The sequence below is a fragment of the Eschrichtius robustus genome, chromosome 6, assembly GCF_028021215.1.
Source record: "Eschrichtius robustus isolate mEscRob2 chromosome 6, mEscRob2.pri, whole genome shotgun sequence".
NCBI lineage: Eukaryota > Metazoa > Chordata > Mammalia > Artiodactyla > Eschrichtiidae > Eschrichtius > Eschrichtius robustus.
In genome coordinates, this window is record NC_090829.1 from 70459658 (window position 1) to 70486770 (window position 27113).

Here is a 27113-nt window from a genome sequence, read left to right on the forward strand (position 1 = left end):
ATTGCAGGACTAGAACCAAAAATGGCACAGTAAAAAGAAGATGCTTCCTAACAGTCATCTCCAGTGTACGATTCAGGTGATAAAGCCCTCACTCTTAGAGATGTTTCAGCAATAATCGGGTTCTAATTTTTGTGAATATTAGGAAAGGAGCCACTGATTTAGTCTAGCTGACCTCTATGATCACTCTTACTAACTGAGGGCCCATAAAAATAAAGCCAGAGTGGGCACAGGGCTAGACAGCAGAGATAGAACTGGTAGATTCGGAAGATCTTTCGATACTAGAAAGATAATTAAAATAACAGCAACAACAACAAACAGCCGATTTTCAGGGGAAGCATTTGGGATGGGCTTTAAGAGTTTCTGAGAAGCTGATCTGCAGAGTTAGGTACATCTGGACTCCAGTGAACTAGCCAAATAAATAACAATGTTCAAAGAGTTATATTTATTGCCACACAAGATGAATCACGCGTCTTTGGGGAATGTTTTTTTGGAAACTTCATTTTCCATTTTGGACTACTGGAACAGTCTCTCAAAGACTTTGGAATGTGGCCAATTACTTCCCTCTGCATTTTTCACTTGAGACTTAAGGGCTATACAACTCCATTTTCCATTCTCACATAATACATCTTAGCGAGGACTCTGCCTGTGTCTCTTCATTTTGTAAATAATAAGGCACCAAAAACATAGTCTGTTTGTAAGTATGGATTTGAGAATGAGAACCAGGAAACACAGTTAAAAAGTCTTAAGAAAGGTATCCTTATTATAATAATCTACTACTCAATACTCCATATCTATGTATATTTCACATTATTATAATAATGCCAAATTACTCTTGGGATAATGAATTAGCGGATTCATTAACATTTTTCAAGAATAAAAACCACACCTTGACAATACCTATATTAAAAATCAGGCATTAGAAAGGCATACAAGTAAACGCTGAGAAAAAAACCCAGAAACCAATTTGCAACCGTCCCAATCATATAGTACCTCACATATCACCCGAGCACTCAAAACTAATATAATGTTAAACCAAGTTGGAGGGTAAGTGACACTGGCAGATCTAATGGCAAAACAGACAACTCAAAATATCAAAAGGAAAGTTCAAGCTAAATAAGGCTTTTAAAAATACTGAACCGTGGGGACTTCCTTGGCAGTCCACTGGTTAAGACTCTGCTTTTCCACTGCAGGGGTCACAGGTTCGATCCCTGGTCGGGGAACTAAGATGCCGCATGCCAAAAAAAAACCCCCAAAACACAAAACTAAACCTTCCTGTGATAAACCATAATGGAAAAGAATATGAAAAAGAATGTATATATATGTACAACTGAATTATTTTGCTGTACAGCAGAAATTAACACAACACTGTAAATCAACTATACTTCAATAAAATAATTTTTTTTTGATTAGCGTTAGCATGGCACATATTTCTTTCTTTTTTTTTTTAACATCTTTATTGGAGTATAATTGCTCTACAATGGTGTGTTACTTTCTGCTTTGTAACAAAGTGAATCAGCTACACATATACATATATCCCCATATCTCCTCCCACTTACATCTCCCTCCCATCCTCCCTGTCCCATCCCTCTAGGTGGTCACAAAGCACCGAGCTGATCTCCCTGTGCTATGTGGCTGCTTCCCGCTAGCTATCTACTTTACATTTGGTAGTGTATATATGTCCATGCCACTCTCTCACTTTGTCCCAGCTTACCCTTCCCCCTCCCCGTGTCCTCAAGTCCATTCTCTACGCCTGCATCCTTATTCCTGTCCTGCCCCTAGGTTCTTTAGAACCTTTTATTTTTTTTTTTTTTTAGATTCCATATATATGTGTTAGCATACGGTATTTGTTTTTCTCTTTCTGACTTACTTCACTCTGTATGACAGACTCTAGGTCCATCCACCTCACTCCAAATAACTCAATTTCATTTCTTTTTATGGCTGAATAACATTCCATTGTATATATGTGCCACATCTTCTTTATCCATTCATCTGTCGATGGACACTTAGGTTGCTTCCATGTCCTGACTATTGTAAATAGAGCTGCAATGAACATTGTGGTACATGACTCTTTTTGAATTATGGTTTTCTCAGGGTATATGCCCAGTAGTGGGATTGCTGGGTCGTATGGTAGTTCTATTTTTAGTTTTTAAGGAACCTCCATACTGTTCTCCACAGTGGCTGTATCAATTTACATTTCCACCAACAGTGCAAGAGGGTTCCCTTTTCTCCACACCCTCTCCAGCATTTATTGTTTGTAGATTTTTTGATGATGGCCATTCTGACTGGTGTGAGGTGATACATCATTGTAGTTTTAATTTGCATTTCTCTAATGATTAGTGATGTTGAGCATCCTTTCATGTGTTTGTTGGCAATCTGTATATCTTCTTTTTTTTTTTTTAAACATCTTTATTGGAGTATAATTGCTTTACAATGGTGTGTTAGTTTCTGCTTTATAACAAAGTGAATCAGTTATACATATACATATGTTCCCATATCTCTTCCCTCTTGCGTCTCCCTCCCTCCCACCCTCCCTATCCCACCCCTCTAGGTGGTCACAGAGCACCGAGCTGATGTATATCTTCTTTGGAGAAATGTCTATTTAGGTCTTCTGCCCATTTTTGGATTGGGTTGTTTGTTTTTTGTATATTGAGTTGCATGAGCTGCTTGTATATTCCAAGATGCAATTTTAAGGTACAAAATATTCAAAATTTCCTCACGAAACATTTTTAAATTGAGCCAAAGAGAGAAAAAAATATATATTCTGTGATTTAAACATATACCTCCAAAAGTACCACCACATGAACAGATAGGTATAAATTTTTAGAGCCCTGACAGTAATAATTTAAAGGTCCAAGCTGAGTAAGTAAATTAAAATGTCACAGCAAATATTAATCTTATTATAAAAACTCTTCTCTCATAGCTAGTATTTTGTGGTCAAAATCAATGGTGTTTACAGTTGTAGGACACATCTTCACAATGAAAACAAATTCTACTCTGCTCGCACTCCTTTTTCCACTTTTTGCACCAGAGTATTAAAGTTCTGTCACGCCCCTCCAGTTGTGAGGAAATTCACACCTTTGTGTTACTTTAAACAAACAAAAAATACAATTCAATTAATGTGTATGGAATCCATTAGGGGAAAATGATCTTATTTACTTTTTAATCTCCATTAAATCATGATTAAATTGATATTTTAAATAGAATTAACTTTTTAATAACAGCACTATTGAGATATAATTCACATACCATACAGTTTACCCATTCAAAGTGTATAATTCAATGGTTTTTAGTATATTGACAGAGCTGTACAACCATCACCACAATCAACTCTAGAATATTTTCATTACCCCAAAAAGCAAGCTCTCACCCTTTAGTAGCAGTCTGTTCCCATTTATCACAGCACAATCATTAATCAACTTCCTGTCTCTATAGAGCTGTCTATTCTGGACATTTCACATAAATGGAATTATACCATATGTTGTCTTTTGTGACTGGTTTCTTTCATTTAACATACTGTTGTCATGATTCATACATGTTGTAGCATGCCTCAGCACTCTCTTTTATAGCTAAATAATATTATATTGAATAAATGTGCCACACCTTATCCATTTGTTAGTTGATGGACATTTGGGTTATTTCCACTTTTGGCTATTTTAAATGATGCTGCTATGAATATTAATACAGAAAAGTTTTTGTGTGGACCTACGTTTTCATTTCTCTTGGATATATACCTAGTAGTGAAATTGCTGGGTCATATGGTAACTCTGTCTTTAACCTTTTTCAGAACTGGTAGACTATTTTCCAAAGTGGCTATGGCACTTTAGATTCCTGTTAGCAGTATGTAAGGATTCCAACTTCTCCATATCCTCACTTATACTTGTTATTATCTTTTTTAATAAAGCCATCCTAGTGGGTATGAAGTGGTGAGTCCTTGTGGTTTTTGATTTGCATTTCCTTGATGGCTAATGGTGTTGAACATCTTTTCATGTGGCTATTAACTATTTGTATATCTTCTTTGGAAATATGTCTATTCAAATCCTTTGTACACTTTTGTCTTTTTATTTTTAGTTGTACGAGTTATTTATATATTCTAGATACACATTCCTTACCAGATAAATGACTTGCTAACTTTTCTCCCCTTCTCTGGGTTGTCTTTTTCACTTTCTTGATTGTGTCCTTGGAAGCACAAATGTTTTAATTAAGATGAAATTTTTTCTTTTGTTGCTTGTGCTTTTGGTTTCATATCTCTAAAACTACCGTTTAACCTAAGGTCATGAAGATTTAGCCTTATGCTTTCTTCTAAGTGTTTTATAGTTTTAGCTCTTACACTTAAGTTTATGATCCATTTTAAGTTACTTTTTATATGTGGTGTGGACCTTTTAAAACATAAATATTTTTGGCAACATGCTACTAATCAGATTTCAAGGTTTTAAGATAATGCCAATGAAGTCTTTTCATTGAAATTACTGAGAAAGTTCCTGGAAATCCCTTAGGGATATTAATAATAAAGAAAGAATTCAATAAACAGCATACAAATTTTTAAAAAACATACAACTTATTCCTGGATTCAATGTAAAAAGAGTCAAAATACAAGGATAGCACAAATAACAGAAAGAAATTCATGATGAGAATTAATGTAAATTTAAAAATTAAAAAAATATGCCAAGACATAAATGTATTATGTTTCTATAACCCTGCTTCCTTCCTTTATAACCCTTAACAATTTCATTCTTTTATTATGGTATGAAAGTGCAGTGTTTGTCCTTTTCCTCTCTCATGCTTGGAGCACCCAAAATGGTACTCAGCACACGATATGTAAAAATATTTTAAATCAAATAGACGAGCAAATGAAAATGAACAGATATTAGAATTAGCACTTCAGGTGCAAGAATTATGATAGAATGTGTGAGAAGCAATAAGATTTGTAAACATTTTACTCCTATGAATGTTTTGCACTTATTTCTGCCTCTGCTAGTACACTTCCTCTGGTTTGGTCTTTTGTTTCATCCTTTAGGTTTTAGCGTGAATATCATTTCCTTAAAGAAATTTTCATGGCAATCCTGTCTAAATTAGTTTTCTCTATTATTCTCTATTACTGAAATATATTTTTTCTTTTATAAACACCAATCCTAAATAGTAAATTCCCATATTTATTTATGTGTTGTCCTGTTCTCCCACTACAGTGGAAGTGTTTTTCATTGCATTTTCAGTGCATAAGACAATGTGTGCCACACTATCTACACTAAATAAATAGGTAAATTATTGGTTAAATGGGAGCATGGAAAAGTTGCTGATCCCTGGAGTTTCAGGAATAGCTGTATTGAAACCACAGGCAAGCATACCCTTACAAGTCAATATGCTATATCTCACTCCATGGTGACTTTCAGTTCCCTCACGACTTCTCAAAGTTCCCTACAGAGAGAACTTTTACCCATCCAGTGAAATAGAAGAATGGAAGTTGAAGTAGCTGTGCTTATTCATCTTTGCCCTAGCTACAGAGAGAAATTTCAGAGGAAATATCCAGCGATCCATCATGAAAACTCAACAAGCAGAAAGCTTCTGTCACCAAATCCCAGGGAAATTCTAATCTATTTGGACCTGAATAAAATTACGGGTAAGATCTCTTCCCGTTAGTCTCTAGAGTTCAATATTTAGCTTCCTAGTAGAGATTCATAAATTTTTCAACCAATATTTATAGTGATTCAAAAGATTTTGCATTACCTAATGAAGAAACTACACATGCATATCTATTCTTCAATCTGTTCAGTTGCTCTCTGTCTCTTTGACTTTCTCTTGTGCTAAAGTTTTACATTATCTACATTTACATTCTCAGCCTGGAGAAGTGGGACAGTTGTCAAGTGTCTACCTAATATCCATTTTCCCCTCCATATTAACAGAACCCTGGTTTTGATGAATATGGCAATATGTAGCTCAAATTTTTTTTAAAAAAAATTGAGACATTTCCCCACACTCTTTCCACCTAGGGGTGACCATGTGACACAGTTCTATGGTCATCACTGGACATCACTACGGACATTGCTGAAACTTCTGGGAAAGTGTTCTTTCCTGATAAAGGCACCATCTCTTTCTCTGTGCCCCTTTTTTACTTCCCAGAATGTATACATGTTAGTTGGGGAGGTAGGAGCTATCTTGTACCACGAAGAAAAGGCCAAATAAATGTAAAAACTTTGGCCCTTTAGCCAACGGTTGTTTAGCCAGTCAATGAACCAATACCAGTAACTATCTATCTCCAGACTTCAGGTTATGTGAGAAAACTTAAACCTTTGATCCCTTTAAATCATTGTTATGGGTGTCTTTTTTACTCACAGCCAAACTCAATCACTGGGTGATACAGGAAAGTGAACTTAAGAAATTTATCATTAAGATTTGGTCTTGGGGAGTAAATCAGAACAGGAAATTTTCAAATTATTCAGTAAGATTTTGTGCATATATTGACACCTCAGATCACCCACTGAGTCATATGTAGGATCATGTGTAACATGACTGTATAATTATTGCCCAAACCCTAATCCGGGACACTTCTGAGGGTCAAACAGGTAGTGTCAATAATTACACTAAGACATCAGGCATAAACTGGAACTCTTCTGGATGAACCATGACATATAGGTACCCCATGGGAGACTGACGTTTTCAGTGGACTCAAAATAAATGTCTTTCTTTCCATTTGGAGATAGCTGAAATATATGTCACTTTTGACATATACACTTCTATGTAGCTAAACCATTTCCCCAATTTAACTACTAGATTTTAAAATTCAGTGGTGCAGAAACAAACTTTAGGTACACCATAAATGCAGGAGGCTGTCGGCTTGAAATTTCCTCAAAATGTAGCACTTTGCAATCTGTCCTTCTCTGACAATTGTTCTAATTTGGCCACCTCTCACAATGTTTTGTTTTGTTTTGTTTTGTTTTTTCATATTCTTTTCCTCAGTGCTATCCATTCAAAGCGTGAACTTATCTGCAGACTTGGTCATAAAAATGAATTGCTTCTGTTTCTCTGCTTCACCGCATCGCTATTTCATTCAAATCTCACCTGAAAACCTACTGATTTTCCCTCTGCATTTAGCACTCATAATTTCTTCTCTTTTTCCCTCCCTGAAGTCTATGAAAGTCATGGCTTACACACTTATTTTATGCAATATATTTCCCTCCAAGGGAGTTATATAAAGAGATATTTTGAAGAAGTCCCCAAAAGTTGAAAAACTGGCTCATGCTGGGGCGCAGGAGGAAAGGAAAGTTGATTCCTATCTTTCGATGATTTGTCTGTTACAAACCCAAGAAACACTTACATATGAAAATGACTAATTCTTACATTGGTTTTGGAGGGGAACAGGCATTGGAGGGGAACAGGCAAGGGAAGGCAGAACGAATTAGAACAGATAATCTCTTTTGGGAATCAGGCTGGCCCACAGAGCAATAGTAAAGTCATAACTCTTCAGAAGGAGGCCACTGGGAAATTCTTCACCAGAAATGACATAGACAACATGGAACAAATGGAGCTTTAGCTTTCTTGGAAAGTCTTAACACTCTGAGAACAGGTTCACTTCTTTATCAGTTTAGCAGGTTAAAAAAAAATACAGCCCAAACTGGTTCATACAGAAGGGTAATTATGGGCTCCTAAGACTGAAAATTCAGAGGTAGGGCTGGCTTCAGGTATGTCTTCATGTACAACGTCAAAGGATGTGAACAAGAACTGGTTTCTCCATCTTTCCACCTTGAGACTTTCTGTCCTCTGAATGTTGGAATCATTCTAAGATATGATTTCTCCTTGTGTTTTTAAGATGGCTGTAGTCCTTGATCCTCTCAGCTCTAAATTCAGTTTAAAAAAAAAAAGGCAACTCTCCTTCAACAGATAAAGTCAAGTCTTGGGCCTGAAGCTAATTGGCTCTAGTTAATGGGAGATACTCTGCAACCAACCTCCCATGGCCAGGATGGCTAAAGATATTGGATTAGGCAAACCAGGAATCACCACTGAAAATCTGGGTAGAATTACCCTATGTGAACTTCATGAACTGATGGTAAGAAACTGATTTAGGATACACTGAGCATCTTATTTAATATATCTACTACTACTACTACTACTACTACTACTACTACTACAACTACTATACTATTTTACTATTACTACTACTACTACTACTACATATGGCTGACATGGAGCATTGACTGTGTACTAGGCACAGTACTAGGGTTTTACATGCATTGTCTCATTTAATTCTTGCTATAATCCTACAAAACTGGTATTTTCATAATTATCTCCAATTTATATATAAGGAAACTGAGTCTAGAAGGTTAACAAATTTCCCCAATGACACAAGGAAGTAAGTTACAGAGCTGTGATTCAAACCCAGTTGTATTTCTAAAGCTTTCATTCTTAAAATACTGCTTAATACTGCCTGATTCACTAATGACCTAAGAAATACAATTGATAAATTTTGGATATATGACTACATGTTGGCCTAATGTGCCTCATGGCAAGGTAGAAATAAAAAAATATAAAATGTAGTATCATTTTCAAATGATTCAACCAAAGGTCCTCATTAGTACTGCTCTTAGAAGCTTAATCCTATTTTTACTTTTCAATGAAAAATGCTACTGGAAACACATATGCTAATTTTTTTTCAGTATATTTTATTTTATTTATTTTTTATATAGCAGGTTCTTATTAGTTAATTTTTACAATTAAGGCTAGCCCAGGAGCTAAAGTATTAATATTTTCCAGAAGTTATAATTTCTTGGAATAAAACCAACACCACTTACTACTGAAAACATCATAAGGTAAAAATGGATGCTTACCATCATTTAGTCCTTACTGAACGTGTAACTAATGACCTGTTGATTCTTTCTAAAGAAAGGCAACCTAATTCCAACAACAGCAACAAAAATTCACGTCACATATTTGCAAGCAACACAGCCAGATTCTTGGGCTAACAGGATTCCACATATATATATTTTCTAGTTGATTAAAAATAACACAGTTCAGTTAATAAATATATATACATGAGGGAAAAAAAAAAGTAGGCAAAATAAGCAATTATTTTCTAGGTGCTATAGCCAAAAATCAACCTAAGATGAAAAAGAAATGTTATAAAATTCAAGAAAACCACAATTATATGGAAGGAAAAATTATGCAAATGACCCTAACTGAATATTTAACAATCTAATCGCTGAACAAGCCTCTAATTTGGCTTTTGACTTCCCTCTATTCAGGCACCAGTAACTTCAAAACTCTGTGATTCATCTGGCATTAATGGCTAAGGTGTTTCTCTCTCTCTTCCTCCCTCCCTCCCTCCCTCCTTCCCACCCTCTTGCTCTCCTTCAATATTAGAGACTTTTCAGAGATACTATTACCCAAGAAATATTTTTGCATATGCCTCAAATTTTGGAACATTCCATGAGGAAGTCAGTTGATGGAGAAACTCAAATTCCAGAGTGGGTAACTATTTTGTACCTCTATTCTAGATATGTGTGTTTTAAAAAACTGCCATTTCTTTTCATTATGGAACAGAACCCTTCCAGTGAGAGATGAATTGTAATGACCAAGTGGCTTCCCAAGAAGATATCCTAGCCAATTTTTGCTTTTTTTTCTTTTATAATCAATATTTAGTACAGAAAGGAAAACACGACAACATCAGCTCTTAAAATTACGATACAACATTAGCTTCAACACAGAGAAGCATGCACAATAAGATTCCTTTAGCAAATTTTCCATGTTTCCATAGAATAGTCATAGCCTATTCAAAGTTGAGCCAGTTAACAGAACTGGAAAGTGTATAAAGTTACAATCAGGAAAATTATTACAACAACCATTAAGACCAGATGGCCAATGAATTATTGTCAAAATTTAACTTCATGAAATGCATCCATCAACTAATCAACAAAATTTTAACAGATATCTTTACATAGGAATTGCAGTTTTCAGTGTTATGGTATATATTAATCTATACTAGATATGATTACTAACTTTAAGGAACTTGCATCTAATTATATAGATAGGGCATGAAAACAAATAATTCCAACAAAAGAAAGAAAGGAAATATACAGATAAATGTCCTACCAAAGTGCAAAATGTGGAAGTTATTTTTGGCTGCAGAAAATGAGAAAATTCGTATTTCATCCTCAGTGATGAGAAATTTTGGACATCTATGATAGTGGGGAAGAAAAGAAATTAGAGGAGAAAATAAAAAATATCTTATCCTATCGTCATTTTGTGGGTATAAAGCAGTCTTCTTCCAATAACTTTCAATATTGGCCTTCTCTTTTCTTCTTTCTCAGAGACCGTTTTTCTATGTTTCTCAATAACTCCTGACTCAGTTTTTCAATATAAAGTCAGTATTATTGCAATCTCGACATTGTCTGCTCTCACTGAAGCATCAGATTTAGGCACGGAATTCTAAAGGCATGTCAAAGAATTATGCTTTTGAGGTTATGTTGTAACAGTATGGAGTGACACATCCTTAACTGCAGCAGCAAATAGGATAAGAAATGTTGATTTTACAAGTGAATACTGAAATAGATAAACAACAGGACCTACTGTATAGCACAGGGAACTATATTCAATATCTTATAATAGCCTATAAGAATCTGAAAAGAAAATATATATACATATATATATTTATATATAACTGAATCACTTTGCTGTACACCAGAAACTAATACAACATTGTAAGTCAACAATACATCAATCAAAAAAACTTTTTTTTAATGAAGATTGAACTAGAAATTTCCTTTTCTTGACCTACCTCATCTATACTGGTATTTGCTTATATCATACACAAAATTTAATTCAAAAGGGATTAAAACCTGAAATGTAAGACCTAAAAACATAAAAGCCCTAGAAGAAAATAAAGAAAAGTTTCATGACATTGAATTTGGCAATGTAAGGTGTAAATGACATAACCAGGATCAAAGCAAGCTAATCATCCCTATAGAATGGAAATACAAAGCACTGAGCAAGTGGCAGCTGCAGGCCTACTGGGCTTCATGTCCTGAAGGGGGTGGTGTGACCCCAAGTTCCACTCTGGTCAGGTCAATGGGAATAAAAGCCCTCTGTGTAAAATAAAGGACCAGAGCCAGGCTACCTGCTCACACGAGGGACTGGTATAATTTTCCTGCTCCAACTCTTAAAAGGCTAAAATAAAAAATGCTGCTACTTGCTCATCATCACTTATCATCAGAGAAATGCAAATCAACACCACAATGAGATCAAATCAACCTCTCACCTATCAGAATAGCTATCATCAAAAAGTCAACAAATAACAAATGTTGATGAGGATGTGGTGAAAAGGGAACACTCATGCACTGCTGGTGGGACTGTAAATTGGTACAGCCACTATAAAAAAACAGTATGGAGGTTCCTTAAAAAATGAAAAATAGAACATGTGATCCAGCAATTTCACTTCTTGGTATTTACCCAAAGGAAACAAAAAAACTGATTCAAAAAGATATATGCACTCCAATGTTCACTGAAGCATTATTTATAATAGCCAAGATATGGAAACAACCTAAGTGTCCATCAACAGATGAATGTATAAAAAAGATGTGGTATACATATACAATAGAACATTTAAAAGAAAAAGAAATCTTTCAATTTCCAACAACATAGTTGGGTCTAGACAGTATTACACTAAGTGAAATAAGTCAGACAGAGAAAGACAAATACTATTGGGTTGACCAAAAAGTTCATCTGGGTTTTTCTATAAGATGTTATGGAAAAACCGAATGAACTTTTGGGCCAACCCAATATATGATCTCACTTATTTGTGGAATATAAAAAACAAAACAATCAAAACAAAATGAAAACCGACTCATAGATACAGAGAACAAACCGGTGGTTGCCAGATGGCAGGGGGGGTGTAGGGGATTAAGAGGTACAAACTTTTAATTATAAAATAATAAGACACAGAGATGTAATATGTAGCATAAGGACTATGCTCAATAATATTGTAATAACTGTATGGAGACAAATTGTTACTAGACTTACCATGGTGATTATTTCTAATGTATGTGAATTTCAAAGCACTCTGTAGATTGCATGAAACTAACATAATATTGTATATCAACTGTATTTTTAAAAATGCTGCTAGTATTTTAAGCAAGATGCAATGATAGACATAGACTCACAATGAGAGAAACAAGACCAAGCCATACCCTTGCCCAGGCCCCCTTTCCTAACCCCAATGTTACCCTAGGATGCAGCCTTGAAATGACTCTTAAAATCTTATTCTAAACTAGGACCACTGGAGGCTGGATAGCAGCGACCAAAAATTTGCTAGAAATTGAGGGCAGACTTCAAAAGAAGAAGATCATGAAGAAAGAAAGAGAGAAATGGGCCTACAGACCAAAATTACAAACACATGCAGAACTAATTCTAAATTCTAATATAACCTCAGTCTAATTCTAAAAATGACAGCCAACAAAATCAACGATTGAAACATGAATTCATTACAAAAGAAATTGACTTTATGGAAAAGCATAACAAGTATTATAAGAAAGCTCAGAGAGATAAATGAGTTAATAACTTTCTGTAAAAAGAGCCAGATAGTAAAAACAGGAAGAAATCAATCAAGATCAGGTAGATATGGAATGGAAACCATTAAACATCCAAAAATTTAAAGCATAGTGACTGAAATCACGAAACAGATGGCATCATTTCTAGAGCAGATAAATTTGCAAGTTTCTAGTGAAAGTGATTTAAATATTATCAGCACAAGAGACTGGCAAGTATAACAGAGAAATAAAATGTAAATGGGAAGAGTTAAAACTTTCCAGAATTAGAGAAGTCTGATTCTTTGGATTGAAAGTGCATTCTGAATTTCTAACAAGATAACTTAATTAGATCTACAACTAGACATCATAGTGAATTTGCAGAACATAAAGTATAAAGAGAAAAAGTCCTTTAAATTTTCCATATAGGTAACCTACAAAGGAGAGAATATTAAACTGACAGCAAACTTCTCACAGTCAACAGTACATGCCAGAAGCCAATAGAATATAATTTTCAAAGTGCTGGGGGAAATATAGGTCTACTAAGAACTGTATAACTATCTGAACTGTAATTCAAGAGTGAAAGTGAAAGGAAGGCATTTTCACGGATACCAGAACGAAGGGAATTCACCATCTACAGATGCACACACAGAAAACAGTGGAAGATTTTGTTTAGAAGAAAAGTAAACTCAGAGGGACCGAATTTGATACACACAGAAACAAAACCTGTGTGCACAGAAATTATTTTAAAGATTGATAAATGTAACTTTTAGTATAGAATAATAACTAATTGCGCATATTTAATTTTAAAGTGTAAATAATCCAATTGGTGAGAAGGGTGGTGGTGTTTACTAAGCAAGAAAACATACTAAGGTCTATCAGCTGTTTGGAAGAAGGACAGAAATAAATAATATGTTTTATTATTTAGCAAATTAGATACATATGTATGTCTGTTAAAAAAGTCTAAATCATTAAAAGACTAGAATTATAACCTACGTTTACGAACTAGCAGAAGAATAAAGATAGAATAGGAAAATGTTTCAGTAATGTGAGAAAATAAAGAAGAAGAAAATAGAAGCAAAATAAAAAGCAAACTACAAGGGTAAAAACAAATCTAGATGCATCAACAATTTCATTAAATGCTTATGGATTAAACTCACCTATTAAAATATTTTCAGAATGGATCCGGAAACTTTAGCTCTATGCTACCTAACAGTCACTCAGTCTTTACTACTGTCTCTTTTGTCTCCTGGTAAAGGGGGTGGGGTGAGGGGGAATCAGAAGTAACTGGGGAATTAATTCCTAGCTTAAATATAAGTACAGACAAGGTGAATGCCACTAGATAAATGATACCATTTGAGAATTTCTCTTGGATTCTATGTTAGCTTCTTTAGGACCTCTAGGGCTTGCCTTCAGACACACACCACCAGTCCCCCTGCCCCCGCCACAAATTCCAGGTATGGGCCTTATTGGTGTGCTCAGCTACACTGTTTAACATCAAGTAGGAAACTGCTTTTCAAATAACTTCAAGCCTTAACATATACCAAAAGCACATCACGAAAGCCTGTAACAGCCTGTTTTTAACTCCCCACAAGGTTCCTGGCCACACTGGTGCTCTCTCGCTGAGACTTGCCACACAGACAAGCAGCAAAACAAGTGTGATGAAGCCTTGATACCCAATTCTCTTTCAGGTCTGTCTCTCCCAATACTGGCCCCCTTTAGTCCTATAACAAAATCTTCAGGCCTATGCCCCTGCTTAAAATTAAAAACCAGAATTTCATACTGTTAGTCCTATCCAGAAAGAGAGTGATTTTGAAAGTAGGGAGCCTGACGCTCAATGTCAGTGAGGCCAAGCTTATAATTAAGAAAAATTGTTCCAGTAGCCTCACAGTGCCATACAGGGAAAAGAGTTGCAATTCTTGGTATGATGCAAATTTGATTTAAGTGAAGAGGAAAGCTGAAAACAGGTAACTCAACAGGTCATTATTGGTTTTACTAAGGTGTTAGATCCTTTACAGAAAAGTACCTACAGTAAAATTCTCTAGTCAAGAATTTCTTAAAACCTCTCCTATGGGCTCCCTGTATCTTAAGCCTAATTCTGAGCAAGAAAAATAGAAAAAATGTACCTCTAAAAATGCTGCCACATATGAAGTTCAGTTATGTCATGCTGAATACCCAGGCTCCTCTCCCAGGAACTTTGGGATTGCACCCAACAATGGGGACCCCTCCCTGCCTGTGCCCCTTTAACACACACACACACACACACACACACACACACACACACACACACACATACACACACTCACACACACAAAACACACACGGGCTCCTACACAGCTGCCACCTGCTACAATACTGTTGTCAGATAATCTGTGTTTTTCTTCTTTCCAGACCTTTGGAAATGAACTCTGGTTCAGAAATCTGAACTCTACAGTTTTTGTGGAATTACAACCAGAATTATGACCTTTTAAATAAATATAAAAATGAATAACAACCTTCTAAATATAAATATAAATATAGTCTACCTTTAGCTGTTTACTTGATGACTGATTAAATTCTTAAATCAATACTATCCTAAGATCACCTAAATATTTTAGTTTGTATTGCATTCAAAACTTTTTTAAAAAAAGTTTAACCAACTGGAATTATTCAAAACAACATCTGTTAACTGTCCTTTTCTTATTTTAATTCTCACATTTAAAATATAGATTCACAATAACTGGACATTAAGAAATGTTAGAATTATGACACATTAAAAATGAAAGCCCATTGTTTTGACCAAAAATGTATCTATCTTAAAGTATTATTTTGAGTAGACCATTGAAAAAATGTGGATGTACACATCTGATATATAAATGCATACTCAGATGTGAATATGTTCAAGAGTAAAATGGCAACTTTAAGAATTCTAATATGAATGACAGCTGTACTACTAGTAAGCAAGCATAGGGTACCAGAGATTCATTTAATTGATTGTGGAAAAAGTTTAATAAAAGCTATTCAATAATTAATTGAGAATCTAGTGGGCATAAGTGAATTTCCTGAATAACCTTGTCTTATTTAGTGAGATCATAGAAAGCAAGGGTGGAAATCTGTAACCATGATTTTCAAGAATATTTCTTCATGAACTACAAATAGGCAATTCCCTTAGGGCAGAGCAGGAATTATATACATACAGAAGATTCAGTGCAGCTGTGTCCTCTCAATGCATAAATTATTATCTTGAGAGTGGGACCATTAACTACTTTAAAATATGTCAGGGCTCATAATGTAGCCACTGATGCCACCTAATTTTGTTAGTTTTAGATTCAAAAGAGATGTTAGACAACATGGGGTCCAACACCCTCATTTTAAAGGTTTGGAAATTAAGTCAAAGAGAGGAGGCCACTTTCCCAAAGGAATATTGTAGTTGAAATGCAAATAAAACTCAAATATCCCAGCCCCTAATCCAAAGCTCATTCCATCAATTCACATGTCTTTAAAGTGACCAGTTATCCCAGGAATCTGACAAATTAGGTACTACACAGTTTTATTAAATACAAACAAAAACACAGTCTATTCTGAAAGTTTTTTTCTCCACAACAAGCCAGAGAAGACTCCCAGACAAATTCAAGAATTTGGCTTCCTAAACCATCCTCTGTGCTTGAAGGAGAGGTAACAGGAGCAAGGAAAAAATGTTTTACCTCTTGAATTAAACAGAAAGGTAAAATTCAAAAGATTATCCTCTAGAAGTGAAAGACAGAAAAAGAGAATTCGTATCACATGGAGAGTTGCTAGCTCCTTCTCAACAGAGCGTGATCTTTAACATTGTAAATTATAAAATCTTCATAATAATCCTGATATACTGGGTCAGAAAATATACATTGACTTCAACTTGTAATTTTCTTCCCTAAAATAACGGTTACTTCATTACTCTCCATGCCAGTTTATGTGCGTGCACACACACACACATACACACACGCACACACAACAAGGTACTTACTGAGCTGTAGAGATAGCCTTCACCATTCATGGCCACATAGAGGCTAGCCTTCACCCCTTGGATGGCCACCACACGCAGGCCCACAGGGATTAGATTGAAGAGGGCTAGAGGGGAAAAAAGGAAGAGAGAGGAAAGGATCAGTGAACTTTTGAATAAATCACCTTGCTTCTTAAAATGACTCTTTTTGAAGATTAAAACCTATGAATTGAAATTAGGAGAGAGAGAGGAGTTCTAAGAGTGAGGAGAACTGGCTTCTTGTCTCTGCACCGTGACTAATTACTATGTGACTTCAGGTAAATCACATAAACTCATCTGCAATAAAGGGATTAGATTAGAAGGACTCCAAGGGCCCCACATGGACCTGAGAGTCCAGGATCTCTGCTCTGTGAAATGAACACATACTCCAACAGTATAAGATGATTTTTTCTAACAAACAAATAATTTGAACCAAAAAATTCTCAACAGAAGAAAACATATTTGGAATCATAAGTAATAATAAAATATGATCTTCATAACACATGCCAGAGTTTCTTTTCCTTGTGGTCCTGAACACTGTCTTAAACACGCAAGATGAACACAAAAACCACTGGCTCATCCTTAACTATGCTAGTGGCAGGAGAACATTTCTCTTCATATTTCAATTTTTACATGTAAATATAGATAAATAGATGTATCAATGGTTGCTAGATAGCTTAAGCTCTAACAGACAGATTTTATATCTTGGGAAATATATATATATATGCATAATTATGCACAAACCATTAAAAATCAACTTCATAAATTTAATTCAATATCCTAAGATAAAATGAAAACATGCTTGTAGTCTTTAAATATTGGGGTTGTCCATCACTGAAAATATTCAACAGTCTACTTGTCTACTTGGAGAAAGTACTCAAATACCAGAAAGAAGATAAATAAGAAGATAATCCATTTTTCTGTCAAAAATGTATTTCTATGAATTATATATTCCTATATGGCACTGTTTTAGTTAACATTAATATTACAAAATGAGCATAAGCATAAAACATGGTCCTCATCCCGAAAGAATTTATATTACGTAAAGGAGGAAGGCAATCATATAACTAGGCTGTATAGATGGCAACATGAATACGAACTAAATATTTATGACTGCGTGCATAAGAGAATAGCCCTGTAGCTCACTTTAACATCCTGACTTAGTTAGAAGTTCTTATCTATCTTTTCCACTGATAAAATTCCCATCGTTCTGGTCATCTTCTCAGTTTTGAATATAAGATATATATAGATAAATTAACCCAGGGATTACCATTAATCAGGAATGCTATTTTTCTGGGCTTCTCTCAACGTGGGATAGTAAGCTAAACACACCCACACAGTATTTGGCTTTTAGTCACATGTTCAACTGGTAGTTGTAAAGGATCAAGCCTAAGACCACAAGTTTAGTATAGCAGGATTCAATTCCTAGATATCTGACATCAGACCCATCTCTTTACCTCTTTGAACCTTTTCCCTCATCTGTCATGAAAGTTGAGAGTAGATCTTAGCAGACACTTAAGAATTAATAGCTGCTTTAAGTTGAATCTGTACTAGTTTTTGTTCCTCCAATATTCTTACCACTGTCAGAGAGAGCTAAGACATATGGAATAATCTGATACAGTGTATAATGTATATCTATAAATAAATGTAATATATGCATTCTATATATAGTCTCTACGTTACAGAAGTTCAGGGAAATGGAAGATCTGTGTTCTGAAGTGTTCAAGAAATGTCTCACACAGAAGATTAGACCCAAGTTGACACTTAAAGAAGGGACAGAAGTTGAGTAGGCGAAGATCATAAACATTATAGTAGGGCAGGAAGTAAGTGGTTCTGCAGGGTAGTGTATGTGTATAGGAAGGGACTGGCAGATTGAAGGATTTGATTCATGTTGGGGAGGAATGGGAAAGAACACCATGTAGACAAAGCAGGGATAAATAACTGAGAGTTTGTCACTCTAGTCTTAGAGATCTAGACTTTACCAAATGGGCAACAAGAAGTGTGGCATATGTAAAGATTAAAGCAGCAACACAGATTACAAAAAAGTGGGAGACATTTGTAGACAAGTAGTTTCTAAACTCACCACTCAGAAGCTACATGCCTTTGAGCCACTCATTTAACCTCTCTGCTTTAGTTTTCCTGTCTGTAAAATGGGCATAATAATCCTTACTGCACAGAGTTGACAGAAGAATCAAATGCATTATCATGTTCTTGAAAGTGTTTCATAAACAGAGATGTGTTCTCTCTATATGAGTTATTTGTCATTAATATATGATTCTTCTGCTTGTCAAATAAGGTTACCAAAGGGTCTGATGTAAACTGACATATCACCTGACTAATATCTATTGATTCAGAAGATTGCTTTATACTTTTAAAATAATACTTTATATTCGTGCAACACAATTTTCAGTGTTGATAAATTCATCATCGTATTTGACCCTCAACCACAAACACTATGAAGAATTTAGGACAGAATGATTATCCTAATTTTTAGAAGGGTAAACAGATTCAGAGAGGTAACCCAAGTGGAAGTGCAACTGACCAAAGGTTTTCTGGCTCACTAATGTGGTTACCTGCCCCAAATATCCTATTTCCTCCTCCTTCCCTTTTAAGTTTAATTTCCTCTAATAGTCATTCTCACCTTCTCAAAAAGTAATAGACAATTTAGCTACATCTCTGTGCATATCCTGCGGCTAACTGTGGCTATGGACTCAGTACTGGCCAATGAAATGTAGGCAGAAAGGTCTCTGTACTCTTGAAGACCCTTTCCTTAAAGACAACTGGCCTTTGCCCTCTTCCCTACCCTTTGCCTTACTGCTGTTTGGAGGGGGATGAGGTTGAGGTTGGCTGGATGATCTCAGGGCATGAAAACAAGGGCTTCCCCCTGAGCGAGTGATGGCAGGTGAGCTGGAAAGAGTTGGGTCTTCCCTGAGGACTTTGTGGAGCAATGGCACCAGTCTAGCTTCCAATTAAGTAGGTCTGGCTTTTATGTGAGAAAAATAAGTCCTTGTTATTTTAGTCTGTGCAACGCTGAGCCAACCCTAATCCTAACTGACAGAAATTGCTGACGAAAGCAGAGTTAACACGTAAGGTGCAAACATGTTAGGTACTTATATATTGTAAATAAATGTAACCATTGGAAAATATCAAGTTCGACGATGATTCTTATGAAAAAGAGTAATGAAATCCAAAATTGTACATAAAGTCTTTCTTTTTTTTTTTTTATTGCAAAATGATTTTTTTCATCTCATTCCACTTGTCAAAATTTCGTGTAAGTACATTTCCACACAACAGAGGACAAACTGAACATTGATAAAGCAGATTGAATTCCCTGCCCCTTTTTTTTTCTCATAAACCAGAGAAAATTCGCTTCAGTCTCAATGCTTTAATGATAGTCACAATTTTCACTAGATCCTTCAAAGTTGTCCCTCACCTTCTATTCTCTCATAATAGATTATTATAAAGTGGTCTTTCCATTAGCTTTCAGGAAAATTCCTTTTCATCTCTAGTCTAAAGTCTTTATAATGAGGGATATATAGTTGTGCTGTAAGCTCTTTAGTGAATTAGTCAGACTGAAGTGACTAACAAAGTTCCCTGGTGCATATGCCAATTTTAAGGTGATGACGATTATTATTATTATTATTTTATGTTAACATCTTTATTGGAGTATAATTGCTTTACAGTGGTGTGTTAGTTTCTGCTTTATAACAAAGTGAATCAGTTATACATATACATATGTCCCCATATCTCTTCCCTCTTGCGTCTCCCTCCCTCCCACCCTCCCTATCCCACCCCTCTAGGTGGTCACAAAGCACCGAGCTGATCTCCCTGTGCTATGCGGCTGCTTCCCACTAGTTATCTATTTTACATTTGGTAGTGTATATATGTCCATGACACTCTCTTACCCTGTCACATCTCACCCCACCCCCTCCCCATATCCTCAAGTCCATTCTCTAGTAGGTCTGTGTCTTTATTCCCGTCTTGCCACTAGGTTCTTCATGGCCTTTTTTTTTTTTTTCCCTTAGATTCCGTATATATGTGTTAGCATACTGTATTTGTTTTTCTCTTTCTGACTTACTTCACTCTGTATGACAGACTCTAACTCCATCCACCTCATTACAAATACCTCCATTTCATTTCTTTTTATGGCTGAGTAATATTCCATTGTATATATGTGCCACATCTTCTTTATCCATTCATCTGTCGATGGACATTTAGGTTGCTTCCATGTCCTGGCTATTGTAAATAGAGCTGCAATGAACATTTTGGTACATGACTCTTTTTGACCTATGGTTTTCTCAGGGTATATGCCCAGTATTGGGATTGCTGGGTCGTATGGTAGTTCTATTTGTAGTTTTTTCAGGAACCTCCATACTGTTCTCCATAGTGGCTGTATCAATTTACATTCCCACCAACAGTGCAAGAGTGTTCCCTTTCCTCCACTAAAGTCTTTCTAAATAAAGATTTCCCAGGACAAAGGCTGAGAACATTGGTTCATTTAGCTAAAACAGGGGTGAAAAAAGCAACTATAAAGCTTTTCTTATCTGAGGAAAGTGAGAAAACTACTAAAGCTAGGCAGGGACAAAAACAAGAAAACTGTGTGAAAGTTTTATAGAAACCGTAAGGTGATAATGGCTTTTAGATGGTATGCTTTGGGAGATTTAGCAAGTCCATTAAAAACAAAATCAGTAAACGATTTGGAATGAGAGTTTTTAGCGGTAAAAGCTAAAAGCTATTCTCTTTGGGAGGGTCTGCATCTGCCTCCTAAAATCTTGAAAAATGGCAAATGACTTACCCTTATCTATTATTTATCTTCCGCATAGCACACTGGCTCTAGTCCTTTGTTACGCAGTGACAATTCCTCCTGAATCTCCAGTCTTCCTCTCCATCCTCAAAGCCACTGGCCTAACTCATAGGAACTGGGCCACACCATTCTTCCAAGTCCCCTGCATCTATCTACTCATGCCACTTCCCTGCTCACAGTTCCCTGCTTGATACCTCTAGTGAATACTCATTGTCTACAAGATAGATCCAAAGCCTTTACTCTGACCCTCAATGCCCTTTAGCACCTAGCTGTAAACCACACTTCCAGTTTATCACCTGTCACTCATTCCATTCACCATAAGCAGCTTCACAGAGCTTTTTGCTATGTTCTAAGTTTCCCCCTTGATCTTAACTAGACTGGATTTATTATTCTTTTGGAAAGCCTATCTTCCCTATTTAACTGAACCATAAATCTTATCCATATCCTTCAGAGACAGTTGTTTCTTTTTCCATAATTATTTATTTCATGGGCATATCTCTGTTGTGGTATTTGGAACATGGTATTATAATTATTTGTTTATGCATCTGTCGCCGTCCTTAAAGACTCTTGAGGGTAAGTCTCTGCAGTGTCTACCCCAGTTCTATGTACATATCTTATATTCAATAAATGTTATTGATTATAAGGGTCATGAAAAGACATTATTTCTAGGAACATTATTTCTAGGAAAAAGTTGCTTTGTAAGATAAAAAGAAAATTAAAAACTTAAACATCTCAGCCCAATATTCAAGGTTATGTACATATAGTCACAGCATACATTTCTGCTCCATTGCACTACTCACTCTAATATATTTATTTACTGCCTCTAGTAATTTGATCTTCTTCTTCCTACCTTTTAACTTTATGTTTTTGCTTACTTCACTGCCTCTGCTTGCAATGTCACTCTCCCCGTATCTTCATACCGAAACCCCTCCCATGCTTGAATGATACACCAAATACCAAGTGCTTTCTCTCACTTCTCAGCTCCCCTAGTCCTAGATTTATACTGTATTTATCACAATTTTTAATTTTCCTTAAAAAATATTTTTTCTTTCCCAATCACAACTAGTTTATAAACTCTCCAAGATAAGGATCACACCTAAACCACACTTGTATAACATGGAGAAAAAGAGAAAGCTGGGGAGGAAGAAAGAGAGAGACAGAGACAGAAACAGAGAGAGAGATTAAGAGAGAGAATAAGCAGGATAGTAGTACATGTTCTGCTTATATTCAGGATTCAGGATCCCAGTAAACATTTGGTGAATAAAGACTACAATTATAAGCCAAATAAGAATCCAAGCATCTAATCTGACATTCAAGCATCTTCTCAATCTTGTTCTTTCCAAAACGAGTATTTCATTCTAAATCTTACGTAAATCTGACTCATATTTAAAAATGAAACAACGGAATTGGTGCTGTTGAGGTCCGTAACAAACTCAATCACTGAATCACATGGAAAAAGTTAAGAAAAAAGGTAATAAAGGGAAATGATAGTTTATTCAACAAATGGTGTTAGGAAAACTGGATATCCACAATCCAAAGAATGAAATTGGACCCTTATTTTACATCATACTCAAAAATCAACTCAAAATGGATTGTAGATCTAAACATAAACCTGAAACTGTAAAACTCGTAGGAAAAAAACATAGAGGAAAACCTTCTTGACATTGATCTTGGGAGTGATTTCTTGGATATGACACCAGAAGCATAGGCAACACAAGCAAAAATAAACAAGTGGGACTACATCAAACTTAAAGCTTCTGCACAACAAAGGAAACAATCAACAGAATGAAAAGGTAACCTAAAGAATGGGAGGGAATATCTGCAAACCATACATCTGATCAGGAGTTAATATCCTAAATATACAAATACAACTCAGTAGCAAAACCCACAGATAACCCAATTTAAAAGGGCCAAAAGACTTGAATAGACATTTCTCCAAAGATGATGTACAAATCATGAGTAAGTACATGAAAAATGCTCAACATCACTAATCATCAGGGAAATGCAAATCAAAACTACAATGAGCTATCGCCTGATACCTGTTAGAAAGACCACTATTAAAAAAAAAAGATAACAAATGTTAATGAGGATGCAGATAAATTGGAAACTTTGTGCACTATTGGTAGGAATGTAAAATGGTGCAGCTATTATGGAAAACAGTATGGAGGTTCCTCAAAAAATTAGATATAGAACCACCATATGATCTAGCAAACCCACTCCTGACATATATCCCAAAGAACTGAAATCAGGATCTCGAGACTGTATCTGTCCTCTTATGTTCACTGCAGCATTATTCACAATAGACAAAATATGGCAACAACTTAAATGTCCATGGATGGATGGGTGGATAAAGAAAATATGGTATATACTTATAATGGAATGTTAGCATTTAAAAAGAAAAAAATCCTGTCATATGTAACAACATGGCTGAACCTGGAGGATACTTTGCTAAGTGAAAAAAGCCTGTCCCAGAAAAACAAGTACTGCATTATCCCCATTATATGAGGAAATAAAATAATCAAACTCATGAAAGCAGACATTAGAATGGTGGTTGTCAGGAGCTAGAGGGAGGAAGAAATGGATAATTGTTGTTAAATGGGTATAAAGCTTCAGTTATTCAAGAAGAATACATTCTAGAGATCTGTTGTAAAACATAGTACCTACAGTTACTAATATTATATTGTCCACTTAAAATTTTGTTAAGACAGTAGATCTCATGTTAAGTGTTCCTATTAAAAAAAAAAAAAAAAAGCAAAGGGGATTTCATGGGTGTATGCATATGTCCAAACTCATCAAATTGCATACATTAAACATTCAGGTATTTTTGGTAGGTCAATTATACTTCAGTAAGGCTGCTTTTTTTTTTTTTTTAAGTAATGAAGGAAATGGTAGATGAATTGCATTGATACACCCAGTTCTCCACTTCTCCCTGTATCTGTGCTTTGCCATATAAATTTGCAATTCTCTGAAAGGATATTCTGCCCTACCCCTTGATACTGGGCTGAGCCATGTGACTTGTTTTGGCCAATAGGATGTCAGCCAATGCAAGCAGAGTCTTGAAAAAGAGCTCAGGTTGGCTTGTTTATGCTTTTCTCCTCTGCCACGGCATTGAGAAGAACATGCACAGACTAACCCGCAGGTCCCAGGAAAAGGATGTAAGACACCTAGAGAACAACAGAGTGGCCTCGGTAATCCATCCAACACCATTCTAGATTAATTGATTGATAGCTGACCCCTAGATATGTAAGCCAGACAAGATCAGTAGAGTTGCTTAGCCAACCACCCCAGACACATGAGACATAAATACTTGCTGATACATGCAAATGGGGTTATGTGATTGTTGGGTACATAGCATTATTGTAGTAATATATAAAATGAATAGCAAGTTATTCACTGGGGGACCTGGGTGGTGGATTTGAAATTTCCTGAAATCTATAACAAAAAATTCTCAAATTTGATAACAGTCCTCAATAGGTACATGAAATGATTATGAGCTGTGAAGCTAAGTAAACTTTTATAAATTAAAAAATAATAATAATAAAAGGCCAATGTTGATTACTCATGCTACAGGAAGGACTGAATTATTTTTCTACAGATAATGTATTATAAAATATGAAAAATGTTCAAAGATTATACAAACAAAATAATGGGAAAGAAATGTATAGACTTGTACACATCAAGTAATTAATTAAAATATTTTATTACTTCCCTGGGTTTTATAATCTTTGTGATAGGTTTCAGCTCTTTAAAATTTAATCTTTTATGATTTATTTTCTCACTCTACTCATTTTTGTACCTAAATTTCATTTCACTGTTATATATTTTTTTTATTTTTTCAAAGGGTATGCCCAAAATTGTACAAGTTTTAGGACCTACAAAACTTAAGTCAGTCTCAGGTTGAAATTTAAATGGAAGAAGAGAATGAAAGAAAAGTAACTAATAAGAAAGGAAAAACTGAAGAGATTATACTCCTTCAATGCCTACTTTTTTTTTTCAGGCATCATGGTAGGCATTTTGACATGTAAAATGTCATTTTAAAAATAAACTAGGGACTTCCATGGTGGTGCAGTGGTTGGGAGTCTGCCTGCCAATGCAGGGGACATTGGTTCGATCCTTGGTCCGGGAGGATCCCACATGCCGCGTCACAACTAAGCCCATGTGCCACAACTACTGAGGCTGCGCTCTAGAGCCTGTGAGCTACAACTACTGAGCCCACATGCCACAACTACTGAAGCCCACGAGCCTAGAGCCTGTGTTCCACAACAAGAGAGGCCACCGCAATGAGAAGCCTGCGCACCGCAACGAAGAGTAGCCGAGTAGCCTCCGCTCGCCGCAACTAGAGAAAGCCCGTGCACAGCAATGAAAACCCAACACAGCCAAAAATAAATAAATAAATTTTTAAAAATAAATAAATAAACTAAATTGACTATTTGGCTTTATTTCTGGATATAAAAAGCCCTAATTTGAGGGCAGTGCGGGTACAAAGTAAAAAAAGAAGGGAATAAAAAGTGCCATCCAAAACTTTGGAGTAAGTTTCCATGGCCTCAGCAGAACTCTCATACAACTCCTTGTAATATATCTCTATTCGAAAGTGATTTATTCTTTCCATAAATATTTACTGAGCACTTAGTATAGGTCACATGGCATGCTTAGGCTAGGAAAACAGTGACATATTCAACAGATATGGTCCCTGAGGAATACACCTTCATCTGTAAATCTCCCTGAGGCTCCCACTATTCTGTGGGCAAGTTGATGGCACAGGAAACTTTTATTATCCTCATTGCCTAGCAACGAGGTCTTAGAAGCATCTTGGTCTTAGAAGCTACTATTCAATAATTGCCAAATAAATAAATGATTCAGCAGTGGTTTCTCTTTAAGCTTGCTTATTCATAGCTTTTCTAGATCATATTTCCATACTTAAGCATGTAAGAAAAAATCAAAGATAATATTTACCACATATGGAATGTATTTAAATATGGAATCTAAAGGGAAAGCCAGAAAACCTGCATGATACAAAGTTTGAGAGGGCAGGAGCATAGGATGCATAGGGCTGTTGTGTGTGTGCATGTGTAGGGTGATGCATCTTTTTGAGAAAATGAAGAGGAAGGGAAGATTTTGGGGAATCTATTACAACCAAGATACTGGACATCTCATAAAATTATATTGGACTAGAAAAAAGTACTTCGTAAGAAATGCTATTTTTTTTTTTTTTGGAACAACTCTGTGGGCTAGGTCCTTTTTAAATTTAATTTTTGGAACAACTCCGTGAGCTAGGTCCTTTTCTTTACTTTTCATTTTTTTGTTGATGTATAGTATTATGTAAGTTATAGGTATACAACATAGTGATTCACAATTTTTAAGTTTATATTCCATTTATAGTTACTACAAAATACTGGCTACGTTCCTTGTATTGTGCAATACTTCCTTGAAGCTGATTTATTTTATACTTAGTAGTTTGTACCTCTTAATCCCCTACCCCTATCTTGCCCCTCCCCCCTTCTATCGCCCCACTAGTAACCACTAGTTTGTTCTCTATATCTGTGAGTCTGTTTCTTTTTTTGTTGTTGTTATATTCACTAGTTTATTTTTTACATTCCACACATAAGTGATATCATACAGTATTTGTCTGTCTGCTAAGTGAAATAAAAGTGCTGTGTTCTTATTCAACTTAATTTTGATCTGCCTATTATCCACATAAGTTATCCCAGTGACAAAAAGGTGACAATCCAAAACACATCAGAAAGCACTTAATGTTACAACCAAAGAAGATGCAAAGAAGAAAGAGAAGAGGAAGAGAAATAGGGAG

General features: G+C 35.6%; 1 protein-coding gene across 2 annotated transcripts in view; it reads right to left on the reverse strand.

Annotated features, from left to right (window-relative positions):
• Positions 1–27113, reverse strand: part of FGF12 (fibroblast growth factor 12) — a 365123-nt gene that overhangs the window by 158089 nt on the left and 179921 nt on the right. For both annotated transcript variants that reach the window (XM_068545470.1, XM_068545469.1), the window contains exon 3: positions 16489–16592. In XM_068545470.1, coding sequence (XP_068401571.1) covers positions 16489–16592 — 104 coding nt within the window. The remainder of the gene's footprint in view (positions 1–16488; positions 16593–27113) is intronic.